Source organism: Cololabis saira, chromosome 12 (genome assembly GCF_033807715.1).
Source record: "Cololabis saira isolate AMF1-May2022 chromosome 12, fColSai1.1, whole genome shotgun sequence".
Taxonomy (NCBI): domain Eukaryota; kingdom Metazoa; phylum Chordata; class Actinopteri; order Beloniformes; family Belonidae; genus Cololabis; species Cololabis saira.
Window position 1 is genome coordinate 35183888 of NC_084598.1, and position 16681 is coordinate 35200568.

The following is a 16681-nucleotide window of genomic DNA, read 5'->3' on the forward strand; positions in this document are numbered from 1 at the left end:
ATAACTTAAAAGGAACAGAGATTTAAAAAAAACCAAGATTCAGGACAAAATTGATGGAACGTTGTGTTTCTGTGTAAGGAATCAGTTTATGGAACAATCTGAATAAAGAAAACAAAGAATCCAAATCAATCATTACATTCAAAAGAACAATTAAAGCCTGTATGTTAAGTAAATATAATGAAATATGTTAGTTAAGTTTGATTGACATACCCATAGACGGCGGTAATTTTATTTTATTTTAGTTTTTTATTCACTTAGTTGTTGTTTTTTTTTTTAATTTTTAATTTATGTTATTTGTGAAGTTATTTCTTGGAAAAAGGGGCAGATCAGATAAGATTCTTCTTCTTTCTGCTCCCTTTTCATTCACAATTTAAGAACATTTGTATTTGTATTGAATTGCTTTATTTTTTTGAATGAAATAAAGAATAAATGAAATGAAAATGAATGAGCTTTTGAAGGTGGGTTGTAATAACCGTTAGCTCTCTCCTCTCGCTCCTCAGACCAGTCCCGCAGCGCCTCCTTCAGCTCGGAGAATGAGGCTCAAGGGGGGAACGCGGCTGTGTGGCAGTGCACCCCGGCCCCATCTACCTCACCTGCGGCAGAGACGCCGGCCCACCCCCCCTCTGCAGAGTCTGTGCCCAGACCCCACCACTCCAGGCAGGCGCGCCAAAGCCCCAGCGCTCCCTCCACCCTGGCGGGAGCCAAGAAGAGGAGCTCCAAACCCACACACATGAGACGAAACATCAGGTACTGAGCTCCACGGAAACCGGGTCTCTGAAGGTTCTGACGCAAACTTGAACAGCTAACCCTTTAACCTTTAAGGCTTTAGATCAGGGGTCGGCAACCCAAAATGTTGAAAGAGCCATATTGGACCAAAAACACAAAAAACAAATATGTCTGGAGCCGCAAAAAATGAAAAGTCTTGTATAAGCCTTAGAATGAAGGCAACACATGCTGCATGTAGCCTATCTATATTACTTATAACTGGGGGAAGTTTTTTTTTTCATTATGCACTTGCACAAAGTCGAAATGTCAAGATTAATATTGAAGTACAATCTTGAGAAAAAAAGTCGAAATGTTGAGAAAAAAGTTGAAATGTAGAGAAAAAAGTCAAAATTTCGAGAAAAAAGTCGAAATGTCGAGATTAAAAAGGAAAGGAAAAAGGAAGAAAAAAAGAGGAAAAAAAGGAAAAAAAGAAGAAGAAAAAAAGGAAAAAAGAAGAGAAAAAAGAAGAATAAAAAAGAAAAAAAAGAGAAAAAATTTACCCTGCTTTAGATGAACGAATTCCACTACATTAGTTGAGTTTAATTACCTGAATAATATAATCTAAAGGTGCATAAATCACAGGATGCTACTACAGCAGCATTCAAAACTCATGGTTAAATCATTGTTTTCATGAGTAATTCAATTTTTCATTAATTCAGTGTTTTTCCTTCTTGACATTTTCACAGCTAAACTGGATTTATGTGAGATTTTCTTTTTAATGAATCTCCACTCTTCAAATGGTAACCAGTCATCCTAAGGATGAAAGGGATTACTGCACAGTTTGCTGAGTATGTTGGTGCTGTGTGGCAGTAAGCCAGCATTTCCTCTGTTCACTCAACACTTTTCTTTTAATTTTGCTCCTTATAACACCCATCTTTGGCTTCATAATAGGATTTAATGTGCTGCATTGTAGGTTTTCTCCTCCTCCTCCTTTCTCTCCCTCACATTTTTCTCTCATTTCTGAAACACTGTATTGCAGACGTCTCACTGATGAATCCTGGCACTGATTCTACACATATATACAGTATATGCTGAGTCTTCAGCTTCTGTCCTCCTGACTGCCAGTAAACTGCATTAAGCTCAACCCCAAAGAATGCCGTCGTAAATTCACAGTGACGTCTTTAGAGTAGCACAACGATGAATGTCCCCTTTAAAAGAAGATAATGAGCCCTGAAAATGTCTAGAAATAAGGGGTGGTGGGTTTTCTGAGGGTTTTGAGCTGAGTCACAGATTAAACTACACAGCTCAAATGTAATGTTTGATTTTAAAGATTAGTGTAGCTTCAAAGAAAGCAATCCTTGGTCTGATTATCGTAATGAAGGCCCACTGAGCCTACTTTTCTTAAGAGGATAATTATTCAGTACAAGCGCAACTGCATAAAACAGCCCATCTGTTCCCATTCAGGGTTTTAATTTTCCGATGCAAAATCGACAACTGCACTAAAATCAATGTCTTTCTCTGCGCCTGCACAGGAAGTTACTGAGGGATCATCAGTTGGATTCAGTAACCAAAGCTGCCCAGCAGGGGGAGCTGCAGAGGAGGCAGCGCCTGGAGGAGCAAAGAAAGCAGGACTTTCCTCTGCCACTGCTGCCCGAGTACACAGAAGGTGAGAGGCACGCAGCATCGTGGAAATGAATGTGATTCACGACAACTCGTACCTGTCCACTAGTACTCCCTTAACTAGTGGAAGTATAAGGACAAATATATTAACACTTGACTAAAGAAAAGAATGCAAATACCTCAGCGGAGTCTGTCCAGAAGCAGGTAACAGCTTTAACACTGGAACCCTCTCCCCCCATTTATAGTTGCAATAATCAAGGTGTAAAGTTTTAAAAGGAGACTGAAGCAGGCTGTGGTTCAGAAGGAGGTTATGATCGGTCCTAGGTATATATTGTGATTATTCTGCAAATTGTAAGTATATTGTAAATTTAATAGTAAATATATTCTAAATTACTGTAGGCTATGAGTGTATATATATAGTATAGTAGTATAAGTATATTATAATGTATGAGTATATTATGATATGTAGTATATTTATACTACTATAAATAGAGGCATGGGTATATTATAAATTATAAAGTCGTTGCAAACTACAGTATTTTGCTCAAAAGTGGATACAGATCTGGTGATAGTAACAATATTTGCTACTAATCTTTTATTTTTGTTTCAATTTATTATTTCAGGAATTCTAGTGAATGTTTTTCACCCTTTTTTGAGTTGTATTATTGTAATCTTTTGTATGTCTATGTGTGGACCCCAGGAAGAATAGTCTTCCCATGGTGAAGACTAATGGGGATCCTTTTTAAATTAATAAATAAAATAAAAACATGGACACAGTATTCAAATTAATATAAAAAAAACATTAAATAACCAATAAAAATTCTGAAACTAGAAAAAAACGGAGTACGTTGGAGCCCGATGCTCATTTAAGATGAAACTCAAAGACGCCGGCGTTACTGCAGAACAGACATGCTCATTTAAATGTCCCATTAATGTCCAGTCTAATGTTTGAGCCAGGGTTCTCCGAAACTAACTTAAAAGATATCTCAAACAGACAAGAGTCAGTAATGTTTGGCCGTACGTGAAAGCGGACAGACACCCGGTCTGTCCGCTGCTGTGTTGCATGAAGTCAGGTGGCAGGATACACTCTCTGAGCAAGGAAAACCAGGGGTGAGACCCGCTGATGTTGCCATGGCAACCGTAACACCTTGCAGACAATGGCTGGGTTTCCCAGATCAGTTAAGTAGCTCTTAACAGCGAAAGACTTCTTTCAAACCATCTTAAGGAGCCTGTGAAAGAAGTCTTTCGCTGTTAAGAGCTACTTAACTGATGTGGGAAACCGGGCCAATGTTGGCCGTCCAGTAGAAGATACATCCAGAAGTCTCCATTCCTCATCTCTTTAACACACTTCAATCTTACATCAGCACACACTCCATCAAGCAAACATAGTTGATACCCACGCCACTGCTTTTTAGTTCCGTTTATTTAGTCTTAGGCCTGTGTTGAAAAAATCGTTTTGTAAAGGTCGATTTTTTTTATTTATTTTTTTTTTATTTATGTTTTTTTTTTTCATCATTACATTACAACTTTTGGTTATTTTATTGTTTATCCCCAAAAAAGGAATGTTTTGTTGGACACGAGAATAACTGGTGCCATGTTTTTTGCCTTTAAATATGTTTAAAGGTATGAAAACATTAAAGTGTTAGGTTATAATTGCATAAATTGTCTATATTTCATTACTTTATATACTGTCTTGGGGTTACATTTGCAAAAAATGCTAAAAACCAAATGCTCAAAAATTAAAAACCAAAATAGATTCTGCCACATGATGTTTCTGAAAGCAGTTCTATCAGCATTCTGGGAGCTGATTGGTCCTTACAGCATCATTAGCTGCCAATACTTACTGTTTAATCTCAATATAATACTAGTAGTAATATTTTGCATAACTACAGTCATATAATTCATGCAACAGCTCAAAAAACTTTTTTAATAACAGTAACCTGAATCAATATCGGAATCGATTCGGATCGAATCAAATCTTGATAATCGATTCTGAATCTTAAGAATCTGAATCAAATCGATTCTTGACATTTGAATCGATCCCCAGCCCTATTTAGTCTTTGTCCGTTCAACGCCTCCCGGTTTTCATTCCCAAACCTTTTCTTTTTTTCTTTTCACCATGAATAACTCACATTGCTGCATGATTCCTGCCCCGTTCTCCAGCGGACGTTACGCAGCACGTGCCGTCGTCGTCGGCATCAGCGTCGTCGCAGCCAGACGTGAAGCCGGTCAGACGGGATGTGATCCGTTTGGACTCCAGCAGCGCCAGCATCCGCGAGGACGACAGCAAGACTAACACGCCCTCTTCAGCTGCTACAGAGCACCCACACAAAACAGGTAACACACGCGTACAACACACTCATCTGTCTGAGTCTGAAATCAGCATGCTGTTTCTTTATTTCATGAGGGTTTTTGACAGGTAGAGGAAACAAATCTTCTAACATCTTGTTCTGAAAACATAAAAGCCACATCTGTTCCCAACTTCTCTCTTTTGTTTTGCAAATGGATGTTGTGTTTCAGTGCTTCCTCGAGCAGGTTTCTGTCAGCAAACATCTTTGCAGCGTTCACAAGAACATTGCAAAGATGAAAACAACTAAGAGACCTCAGTGAAACTCGTTAAAAGAGAGGGAGGGAGAAAAAGAGAGACAAGGAGACCTGAGAATATTTTTGTAGCACAAAGCCCAGCCTCCTCCTCCTCATGTCATCCCTGTTATGTTTTCTTATTGTGGACATAAGATAAGATAGTCCTTTATTGATCCCCAGAGGGGAAATTCAGGTGCTACAGTAGCTCAAAGTCGGACAACATCAACTCAGACTAAATAAACGATATTTTTTTTAAAGGTAAAGTGATTGGTGATGTGATAACTGGCAGAAACCGTACAAGCGGATATGGATGGAGATTAATCTGTGCTAGATGGAAAATAATCACATTTCCCTTCATCCTTTTACGTTTAATTCAGAGAATCCTGGTATGTTTGACTGCGTAAGTAATAAACTAGGGGCAGGGGCTTGTTAAAGCGGTTTGGTTTCCTCTTGTTCGGTTAAATGGGATTAAACAGGATGTTTTTATTGCGCTGATGCAGTTATCTCGAGAATATAAGATCCAGTTTAATCAAGCATGGAGCACTCGTGTAAAGTTGTCCAAGAAGCTCCTGGCTGTTGTCAGAGGGCTGAAAAAGTATATTATAGCGAGTGGATCCACTTTCAAAACGCATGTTTCTTGCATCCATCCTGACTCTTTTGGCTGCCAAATTAAATTACTGACCTAACGGCGACTTTAGGTAACGTTTGATCTTTTTATTTCACAATAATTTTCACAATTCACATTTTCACATTCACGATTTCTATTCTACCCACATTCCTACCCTCCCCATAAGTACCCTATGGGAAAAAAAAAAACAAAACAAAACAAAAAACATACATTAAGGGAGAACAAAATTAAATAAATATAAAAAAAAAAAATAAATAAATAAAAAATATATATAATGGCAGCAACAGCGATATCAAACTATATATATATCCATACATACATACAAACATACATACCGGTACATATAAGGCACAAGTTCGAAAATAGAGATACTCATTGGTCGCCCTTGGAAAAATTCTCCAGTTTTGAAAATAATGGAAACCAAAATTCTTGAAAAATATGAGCACGGTTGTATTTTTCCAAAGTTAATTTTTCCAATGGTAAAAAAACTGAAATTTGATCTCAAAAAAACTTGAAAGTTGGAGGGGAATCATCTTTCCAAAGTAAAAGTATGCATTTTTTAGCGAAGTATGTGATCATAATTAATATCCTGCTTTTTTTCCGGTCTAACTGAAGATCCAGTGTGTCATTTAATAAATACAAATTGGAGCTTAACTCAAAATTAATTTCTAATACTGATTGTGTGAAGGAATGAATTGATTTCCAGAAACTTATTTAAAGAACGTTCGATGTCTGATAACTTTTCTCAGGCTCGTCACACAGTTTTAGGGGTTTTTCAGGGTCAAGTGGAAAATTGGCCCCCGGGCTCAAAGATTCACCTAAGAAGCTCCAAATAGCTGTTTGGTAACCAAGTGTTTGTAAAATTAGACACGCTGCAAGCGTTTGTGACCTCAGGGGTCTGGGGAGTCGACACATTAAAAGAGTTCCTGGAAGAAAAGAAAAAAAAAAAACTTTTTCTTTTGCCCCAAAGCCACCTTAAAGTCTCGGCTTCTACTTATCTTAAACCATATCAGAGAAGAAGCCACGAGGAGGAATTAATAGCAGTTTTCAAGCCTGGTTTAGTCTGAAGGAAGCTACTCTCACTCTGAAACTGGCTAATTACTTGATCGCCACTTCCCATAAATAGTGAATTCTTCGCGTAGTGAACAAGCTTTTTTGGGAAACATTTAAGCTCATGCACGGAGTTGAGAGCTGCCCGCGCACTGTCGAGTGCGATTTGTGCGTGTGGCTGTTTTTAAAGCGGAGGGAGCGTTGGGAGATTAGCTGCTATGCGTATCAGAATATTTAAACCCTTCACAGAGTACATCATGTACTGTTCCCATACTGCCAAGGCGGTCAGAGTCGCATTTACACCCGAGACACGCGTGTGGGAAGCTGCTTTCCAGCACGCGCTCCCGCGGTCTGGGACGAACGCTGGCACTTCAGACAGAGGCCGAATGACGGCGAGGGGCCAAACTGCAGGCGCACATCTGTAGCGTAAATGATAGCGGAGAAGAAGCGAGTCGGGGAGAAACTGATGGATGAAACAAACGAGCGAAGCAGCATGATGGGAGGCAGGGAAAGACAAAAGAGGGGGAAGCGGAGGGAAGAGATGAAAGGAGAGGGTGTCTGTAGGGCAGATGAGAGCAGTAAAACCAGCTAATCCTGGTTATGAGCCAGAACACACACACACACACACATTTGTAACGAACACACACCAGCACCACAGTGGCACAGTGACATTTCTGGTTGGGGTTGCATAACCAGTCCCCCCCCCCCTCCATACTAATCCTACTTGTATAACCAGCCATTCACTGCAGTTATATAAGCTTGCTCTCCCCCTTTTTCAAGCACACTAACATAGTGACACACACACACACACACACACACACACACACATGCCAAGTCTTGGCGGCATGCTCTCGCAGGCTGCCAGGTTGTGTAACTTTCACCGCTTGATGCCCCTGACGAAGAGGATCTTTTTAATCACATATTGATTCCTGTCATTCATACATAAACTTACACACACACGTTGACGCCCGATGTTTTTACAACACCCGTTTCCTGGTGATGAAACGGAAGTCGGTTCCTTCAGAGAAACTGCAGCTGGAAGTTTCTACGTTCTCTTTGGGGTCGTCAAATTTAACCTCTGTTTAAAATTTCAGTACAGTTTCTTGTACTACTTGTAAAGTTCTGCATTCATATTGAAGATTCTGGGTTTTATAATCACTTTGACATGGAGGATTTTTAATCCGTAAAAGTTTAAACACTGTGAAATACGGGAGCTACGCAGCCTGTAGAGCCGGCATCTAATCCGTGTTTGTCCCCGGAACAAACGGCAGCAATAACCCAAAACAATCTTAAAGGTCAACGCGGCTCTAGTGAAATGCCTTTCTAGGATTGCTTAAATACGGTCTTTTTCTTTTTTATTTAAAAAAAAACAATGGAAAAAGCTAGACAAATAAAAGTGCTTTCCAGATGTGGCATGTTGTGCCATCCGTTGTTCTTTTTCTCACTGATTTTTAGCCTCCAAGTAAAATGTGTAGATTAAAATCTGTGTGTTAGAACGAAGGAGACTTAGATCCCAGAAAATGAAATGTAATTAGTTTTTTAATCATCCTATTGTGCGTTTGTGCTGGTCAGCCAGAGAGGATGTCACATGTGGAAGGTATAAGAGTGTGTAGAGTCTAAATCAGGGGTCGGCAACCCAAAATGTTGTAGAGCCATATTGGCCCAAAAACACAAAAAAAACAAATATGTCTGGAGCTGCAAAAAATGAAAAGTCTTGTATAATCCTTAGAATGAAGGCAAATGTTGAAAGGCGAAATGTTGAGAAAAAAGTTGAAATGTCGAGAAAAAAGTCGAAATGTTGAGAAAAAAGTCGAAATGTCGAGAAAAGTGCTGAAATGTCGAGAAAAAAGTCGAAATGTTGAGGGAAAAAGTCGAAATGTCGAGGGAAAAAGTCAAAATTTCAAGAAAAAAGTCAAAATGTCAAGAAAAAAATCAAAATTTCAAGAAAAAAGTCAAAATTTCAAGAAAAAGGTCGAGAAAAAAGTCAAAATTTCAAGAAAAAAGTCGAAATGTCGAGAAAAAGGTTGAAATTTCGAGAAAAAAATCGAAATGTCAAAAAAGGAAAAAAAAGAAAAAAAATCAAGAAAAAATTAAAAAAGGGGGAAAAAAAGAAAATAAAGAGGAAAAAAAAGAAAAAAAGGAAAAAAAAGGTCAAACATTTTTGAAAAAGCTCCAAGGAGCCACTAGGGCGGCGCTAAAGAGCCGCACGCGGCTCTAGAGCCGCGGGATGCCGATCCGTGGTCTAAATGCTCCTCCACCCTCTGCTCAGATGTGATAGACCTCAGCTCCGGGGAGGACGACGCCGCCCTCCACGCCAGCAGCGAGTCCACCAACGAGGAGGAGGAGAGCGAGCCGAGCAGCGCTCACGTAAACGACGCCCAGAACCAGGCGGACGCCCAGGGCCGGGTGCTGGTCAACCTCAGCCACCCGCCTGCAGAGAGCGACGTCTTCCTGTCGCCCCAGCTGGCTCGCGCCGTCAAGCCTCACCAGGTATCGCAGTCACTTCTCTCCCGTTTGTTCCACCATACCTACTTTTAACTGCCTCATTGTCTCCTTTTGGTCTCATCTTTCATTCTCCGTGGCTTTTTTTTCTTTCTCCTCAGATCGGTGGGATCCGTTTCCTGTACGACAACCTGGTGGAGTCGGTGGAGCGCTTCAGCAGCAGCAGCGGGTTCGGCTGCATCCTCGCTCACAGCATGGGCCTGGGCAAGACGCTGCAGGTCATCTCCTTCATCGACGTCCTGTTCAGACACACCCAGGCCCACACCGTGCTCGCCATCGTACCGGTGAGCATCCTGATGCCAAACGCTGGAATCATTCGGAGAACGGGAACCTGTTTTACAGCTTTTACCACACAGTTTGCTTTCGTTTCACTCCCTTTTCTGTGAGCGAGCTTCATCGCTCCCGATGTTTGGCATGGGGAGCGATGACATGTGGCACTTTTCCACTAGTACCTACTCGGCTCGGTTTCTTTTCCATAACAATTCACCTGGAGCAGAAGTAGGAGGTTGGAGTGAAGCTGCTGTGACATATTTGATTGTGTGATCTAAACGAAGAAGACAACAACACTAAAGATGTAAAACATGAAGGAGATGATGTATATGTGCTGCTGGGTCTGTGTCTGTGGAAGTGAAAGAAGTTTCAAGCGGCGACGTTTTTTAATCTTTTTTAGTTTGTCTCGGCGCTGCTGAAAAGTCAGCTGGAGCCGCGAGCAGCTATGAAGTGACAGAGCTCCTGGTAGATCTGGTCGTTCCTTATCGCCCGTCTAGATCCCTTTTTAATTCTCTCCTCAGCCACCAGGTTTATGAACATCTGCACCTCAGAGTTGGATCACCAAACAGACTTTTGCGCTGCCATTGCCTGTCGAATAAAATGAACGAGAAGCCGACGTCAGAGTCGCTCTTTCACTGATGTCACATCCTTACTCAGACGTCTGACTCCAACCCCCCGACCAGTCGGTGGCCTGTAGTGTGATGATGTTAGATACAGCCGACTCAGCCGCTTAAAACCTCGGCAGAATAGGTACAGAAAAAGTATCTACTCGGCACGTTAGACCGCTAGTGGGAAAGCGCGAAACCGAGTCGAGCCAGGCTGAGTAGGTACTAGTGGAAAAGCGCCAATAGTGTCATAAATCGATACTTGGCTGTCCCGTCAAGTTGAGAGTCCAAAGTCATTTTGAAGGGACTCAAGAGCAAGCATCCTAAAAGTCATCAAATATTCCTTCAAATGACATTGAAACTGATATTTCTCATGTGAACTAAAGTCCTTTTGAGCTGCTTTAAATACAGGGCTGTCTCAGAAAATTTGAATATTGTGATAAAGTTCTTTATTTTCTGTAATACAATTTAAAAAAAACTAAAATGTCATACATTCTGGATTCATTACAAATCAACTGAAATATTGCAAGCCTTTTAATATTGCTGATTATGACTTAGAGTTTAAGATTAAAATTCCCAGAATATTCAAATTTTTTGAGATAGGATATTTGAGTTTTCTTAAGCTGTAAGCCATGATCAGCAATATTAAAATAATAAAAGGCTTGCAATATTTCAGTTGATTTGTAATGAATCCAGAATGTATGACATTTTTGCATTACAGACAATAAAGGACTTTATCACAATATTCAAATTTTCTGAGACAGTCCTGTATAAGCAGAAAGAGGGAGGAGATTAGACGACTGATGCTAATTTGGATGACATATTTATCACCTCCTTCCAGGTGAACACGTTGCAGAACTGGCTGTCAGAGTTCAACACCTGGGTCCCGCCTGCAGAGGCGCTGCCTTCAGACAACGACCCCGCAGTGGTGACGCCTCGCAGTTTCAAGGTTCACATCCTCAACGATGAACACAAGTGAGTGATATTTGAACAAAAATTATTTAGAAAGCATTTGTTTTTACTCTATAGTGAGTTTTATCTCTTACAATAGCTTTTTCTACTTTTGTACTTTGTACTCATTTTGTACGGGTCAGTAACCGATGTCGTCCTCTCGTCTTGCTCGGCAGGAACACGGCGACGCGGGCCCGGGTGGTGGAGGCCTGGGCCCGGGACGGCGGCGTGCTGCTGATGGGCTACGAGATGTACCGCCTCCTGTCCATGAAAAAAAGCTTTGTAGCGGGCCGGAAGAAGAGGAGCAAGAAAACGGCAGGAGCCGATGTCGTCGACCTGGACGAAGAAGACAGACAGCAGGAGCTGCTTAAAGGTTGGTGACACAAGGAAAGACGTTGGCTTTTCAGGGCAAGAAAACGGGAAAGAAACTGAGTTGGGTGAAACGCGGGAAGACGTTTGATGATAGAAGAGTTTTAAATCGTTAATTGAGACACTTTCTCCAGAAGCTGACCCCATATCCTGAGATCTCAGTTAAATATCTGCAGCAGGTTTTCTCAAAGCACCTCAGTCATACGGTCCGACCTCTCGTCCGCTACCAAAGAACAGCAGATGGGAACAGGGAGTTTTAGGAAAGAATTGTGCTCTGTTGAAGTTTTTAGTTCGGCAGTTACTTCAGATTAGGAATGGGCGATATTTTACCGTTCACGATATACCGTCAAAAAAATTCCCCACGGTAAGAATTTGTCATCTCGCGGTAAAAACGATAAATTCCCGTTGATGACGTTTTTGTGTAAAGCCGGATTTATGGTTCTGTGTTAAATCGGCGAACAACGTACGTGTGCGGGAAAGAAAGAAAGAAAGAAAGAAAGAAAGAAAGAAAGAAAGAAAGAAAGAAAGAAAGAAAGAAAGAAAGAAAGAAAGAAAGAAAGAAAGAAAGAAAGAAAGAAAGAAAGAAAGAAAGAAAGAAAGAAAGAAAGAAAGAAAGAAAGAAAGAAAGAAAGAAAGAAATAAATTCCCGTTGATGACGTGTTTGTGTAACAAACATGGCGGATCTGAGAGCGAGGAGCTTGAGTCATTCCAGTTTTGCAGTACAGGTGTACTAATTTAATTGGTTTTTATTAATTCAATTTAATTGGTGTAGTTAGTAGCATTTATTATTCTTTTAGAGCAGTGTTTTGGGGGCTCCAAAGACTGAATGTGGTGATATATTTATAGTTAAAAAGGTGGAGTTGAATTGGTATTTTTTTTATCGTCATTTTTATCGTTATCGGGATAAATGCCAGAAATTATCGTGATAAATGTTTTAGTCCATACCGCCCATCCCTACTTCAGATGCTCAATAAAGTGGCCTCACGATTTTGTTTTGCATCTCCTGATCTCATTTAATTGTTGTCTCTTCTCTTTTTTAGGTGTGGAGAAAGCCTTGGCGCGACCCGGTCCAGATGTTGTGATCTGTGACGAAGGGCATCGCATCAAGAACTGCCACGCCACCACGTCTCAGGCTCTGAAGAACATCCAAACGCGTCGCCGTGTGGTCCTGACCGGCTACCCGCTCCAGAACAATCTGATTGAATACTGGTGCATGGTGGACTTCGTCCGCCCCGACTTCCTGGGTAAAGACAAGACCTCTGCTTTATTTCAGGGGAATTCTTCCTCCACGCCGTTGCATCTGCAGGCCGATGCTTTCCTGTTGATCTCCATCTTTTACATATTCCAGGTACACGGCAGGAGTTCAGCAACATGTTTGAGCGTCCCATTCTGAACGGACAGTGCGTTGACAGCACACCCCAGGACGTCCAGTTCATGAGGTACAGGAGCCACGTCCTCTACAGCCTGCTGGAGGGCTTTGTGCAAAGGTAACTTTATCTGACAGAGACTTCACAGGGAGAATAAATGAGAAGTGATGCTTTCTGGGTATTAACTGTTACTCATCTTGAATCCAGGCGAGGCCACGACGTCCTGAGGGACCAGCTCCCCTCCAAGGAAGAGCATGTGATCCTGGTACGCCTGTCTCCCCTGCAGAGGGCGCTCTACACGGAGTTCATGAACCGCTTCAGAGAGGCAGGAAACACCGGCTGGCTCAGTCTCAACCCACTCAAGGCCTTCTGCGTGTGCTGCAAGGTGATGAGAGGAGCACATTTCCAAATCTACCTGTTAAATTCTTTGATTTAGGTTGTCATATATTCTCGTTCGTCTAAATATCAATCAATCAATCATTTATTTCAAACCCACAAAACCACAACTCTCGTACTACAAAACAAGAACAGAAAGTTACAGGACACCATTGAACAGAACAAACAACAATACCAACAACAGGCACTGTAACAAAACAAAAACAAACACTGTTTGAAAAGGGGATGGCAGAAGCAAAGCTTATTAATTTCCATCCCCCGCCAACACACATATAAAAAAGACAACCATAACACAAAGTTACTCCCTTAAACCCCTCTTCCCCTCAATCATTTCATTTCTTTACATCAATTTATCTCATCTTCCCTTTTATACATTTCAAAGACTGCTTTTCTGTACTTACTTTTAATTGACTGACACTTTGACTAAGTTTAATTTCATCTTCTAAGCTGTTCCACAGACTAACCCCTCCAACAGAAACACACATACTTTTAAGAGTTGATCTTACACTTTGTTGTTGCAATTTAAGTTTTCCTCTTAAGTCATACCTTTTACAACCTTCCCTGTCATGAAATAATTTTTGAATTATACTTGGAAGAAGATAGTTTTTCGCTTTATACATGATTAGTGCAGTTTTCAATTTTACCAAGTCAAAAAAATGTAATGCAGAGGCCTTAAGAAAAAGTAGATTGTGATAGTGTGATCATTGAACCTGATATTGAAAACTATTCGTATGGCTCTTTTTTGTAATATATATAGAGGCAACAGGTTGGTTTTATACGCATTACCCCAGACTTCCACACAGTAACTCAAATATGGCAAAACAAAAGAATAATATAATATAATATAATAAGTATAAGTAATATAAGTAGAGACTGTTGGTTAAGTATGAACCTAGATCACCTCATAACACCCACACTCTTTGCAATCTTGGAACATACATAGCCAATGTGAGTTTTCCAGCAAATTTTTTTATCAATTATCACGCCAAGAAATGTGATATGATCCCCTCTTTCAATACTTACATTACTTAATATGAATGAATGTCGTTGTTCAGATCTGGAACCATCCAGATGTGCTGTACGAGGCCTTGCAGAAGGAGAACCTGCCCAGCGAGCAGGACCTGGACCTCGATGACATGACTTCCAGCGCTCACGGCCGATGTCCCACTGCACCCGGCCAGAAGCCAAAGACCTTAGACAACCCGCCCCCCATCGGCGGGCTGAGTCTCAGCCAGCTGCAGGAGAAAGCCAACCAGGTCATCACCTACGAATGGGTACGTGCTCCCTGGAAATGGTGCCCGCAAACGTGCATGCATTCATTCCATCTGCAAGCGGTTTCAGCAGCTTGTCTCTTCACATCCAGGCCAAGGACATCATGTCCGACTACAAACCCGGCCTCCTGGAGAATTCTGCGAAGATGGTGCTGCTGTTCCACTTGATAGAGGAGAGTGTCCGAAACGGAGACAAACTCCTGGTGTTTAGGTAAAAACTCAAACTAATAATAATCATATCCGTCTCCGACTTCTCTCAGCTGTGTGTTTATTTACATCATGAGATTCTTGTCTTGTCTGCAGTCAGAGCTTGTCCACGCTGACGGTGATTGAGGATTTCCTGGCCAAGAGGCCGGTACCTTCGTCACCCTACACGGCCAGCCAAGACAGACCCAACCAGAACTGGGTCCGCAACCTCAACTACTACAGTGAGTCAGCATTTATTGGTGCCCTGGTGTCCCAAATGTGTACAACTGTGCAACTGTTAGGCAAAGAGGCAGATGAATCTTCTGGAAATTGTCATGAATTTTCTCAAGAGGAGAAGATTTATTCATAACATAAAGCAAACTATATTTATACATTTGTTGGGTTTGTCTGTCTAATATTCTAAGTCTAATAATATAATCATTCACCACTCTGAAAAGTGCTGCAGAATTGTCAGTAACTCAGCAAATATATACCATCATGCCATGCCATTGCACTGGAATAAGGCAGCAAATAGTTAACCTGCAACGCCAAAACCTCTCAACCAAGTCATGTTTGTGTTGCATGGTTGTTCTTAAACTTAAAAAACCTAAACATTTCTAAAATGTGAGTAGAAAGTAGTAATATCAGCTTAAAGGGTTTTGCATTTCCTTGTTTGGGTAAAATAAGTTGGAAAAACATTCAGCACGTCACAGAAAAGTATCGCATTATTGACTTGGAACATTTAATTGTGCATTAGTGAGGGGAACAGAGCGCAGAGTAATTTACTCCTCCAAAAGCATCCTTTCATTAAGATGATGAGCGTGGAAAATAGTCCTCCACACAAAACTGGTGTGGATTAATGAGCAAGTGGGTGATTTTGAAGACAGCCGTCGATTGAAAACTAGTGCTGCCACCTGCTGGTGAGTTCTCATAAGATAACATAAGATAAGATAAGATAAGATGGTTCTTTATTGACCCCCTGAGGGGAAATTCAGGTGTTACAGCAGCTGAAAGTCAGATACATGTTCAGGGCAACATGAACTCAGGCTAAATAAACGATAAATATAAATTATAACTATGAAAAATAAAAAAAATACAGTAAAATAGAAACTGAATAAGTGTACTATAACTGATACAGTTTGGTCTATAAATCTACTCAAACTTCAAACCCTGCAGATTTTATTGTGTTGACCTCTGTTTTAAGAATATTTATGAATTCATTAATGTCTCCACAAGGACTTTATCTGTATTTTTTTAGATTTTTTGTGATGAGCTGTAATTTTTCTGGCATAAACTTTGTTTCATTAGTTGTATATATACTTAAATTAAAGTCACCCATAGATCACATAACAGGGATAGATTTGCACTATAAAAGTAAAATAAACCATGAATCTTGGTAAAAAAAAAAAGACAATAAAAGATGTATTGGGATAAAAAGATGGGATGACACGGAAACCGGACGAAGCACAACAGAATCCAGAGCTACTGGTTTGTGGTAACTCTGAGTTGGTTGTGTGATGTTTTGAAGGACTGGATGGAAGCACCACGGCCTCAGAGAGAGAGAGACTCATCAACCAGTTCAACGATCCCTCCAACACCTCAGCGTGGGTCTTCCTGCTGTCAACCAGGTAACACACACACACACGCACGCACGCACGCACGCACGCACGCACGCACGCACGCACGCACGCACGCACGCACGCACGCACGCACACACACACAGTGTCAGGTCTGGACATCAAGGTGAAACTAAAAACCAAACTAACAGGCCCAACTCTCTTTTCCAACTCTGCGGGTTTCAGGGCTGGTTGTCTGGGCGTGAACCTGATCGGGGCGAACCGCGTCGTGGTGTTCGACGCTTCCTGGAACCCCTGCCACGACGCCCAGGCCGTGTGCCGCGTCTACCGCTACGGACAGAGGAAGCCGTGCCACATCTACCGGCTGGTGTGCGACTTCACGCTGGAGAAGAAGATCTACGACCGGCAGATCTCCAAACAGGGCATGTCTGGTGAGAAACTACCTCCACAATCAAAGATCATTAAAGTAGATTACATCTGCACATCCCCACACGGGAGCAATTCTGTTCACAAAGCCTTTGAGATGTAATTTATGTCTCACTGACGTCCACCAGGTCCTTTTGCGGCAGAGTCAGAAGGTTTTAATTGAATGCATTTAATT

At 41.2% G+C, this 16681-nt stretch overlaps 1 protein-coding gene across 1 annotated transcript in view; it reads left to right on the forward strand.

Annotated features, from left to right (window-relative positions):
- The window catches only part of LOC133457428 (helicase ARIP4-like), a 41884-nt gene that overhangs the window by 19876 nt on the left and 5327 nt on the right, over positions 1 to 16681 (forward strand). Inside the window, exons 2-16 of the mRNA XM_061736700.1 lie at positions 501 to 747; positions 2238 to 2371; positions 4489 to 4662; positions 8856 to 9076; positions 9190 to 9372; positions 10805 to 10938; positions 11091 to 11287; positions 12324 to 12527; positions 12632 to 12770; positions 12858 to 13035; positions 14102 to 14320; positions 14410 to 14528; positions 14621 to 14745; positions 16032 to 16131; positions 16306 to 16511. Coding sequence (XP_061592684.1) covers positions 501 to 747; positions 2238 to 2371; positions 4489 to 4662; positions 8856 to 9076; positions 9190 to 9372; positions 10805 to 10938; positions 11091 to 11287; positions 12324 to 12527; positions 12632 to 12770; positions 12858 to 13035; positions 14102 to 14320; positions 14410 to 14528; positions 14621 to 14745; positions 16032 to 16131; positions 16306 to 16511 — 2580 coding nt within the window. The remainder of the gene's footprint in view (positions 1 to 500; positions 748 to 2237; positions 2372 to 4488; positions 4663 to 8855; positions 9077 to 9189; positions 9373 to 10804; positions 10939 to 11090; positions 11288 to 12323; positions 12528 to 12631; positions 12771 to 12857; positions 13036 to 14101; positions 14321 to 14409; positions 14529 to 14620; positions 14746 to 16031; positions 16132 to 16305; positions 16512 to 16681) is intronic.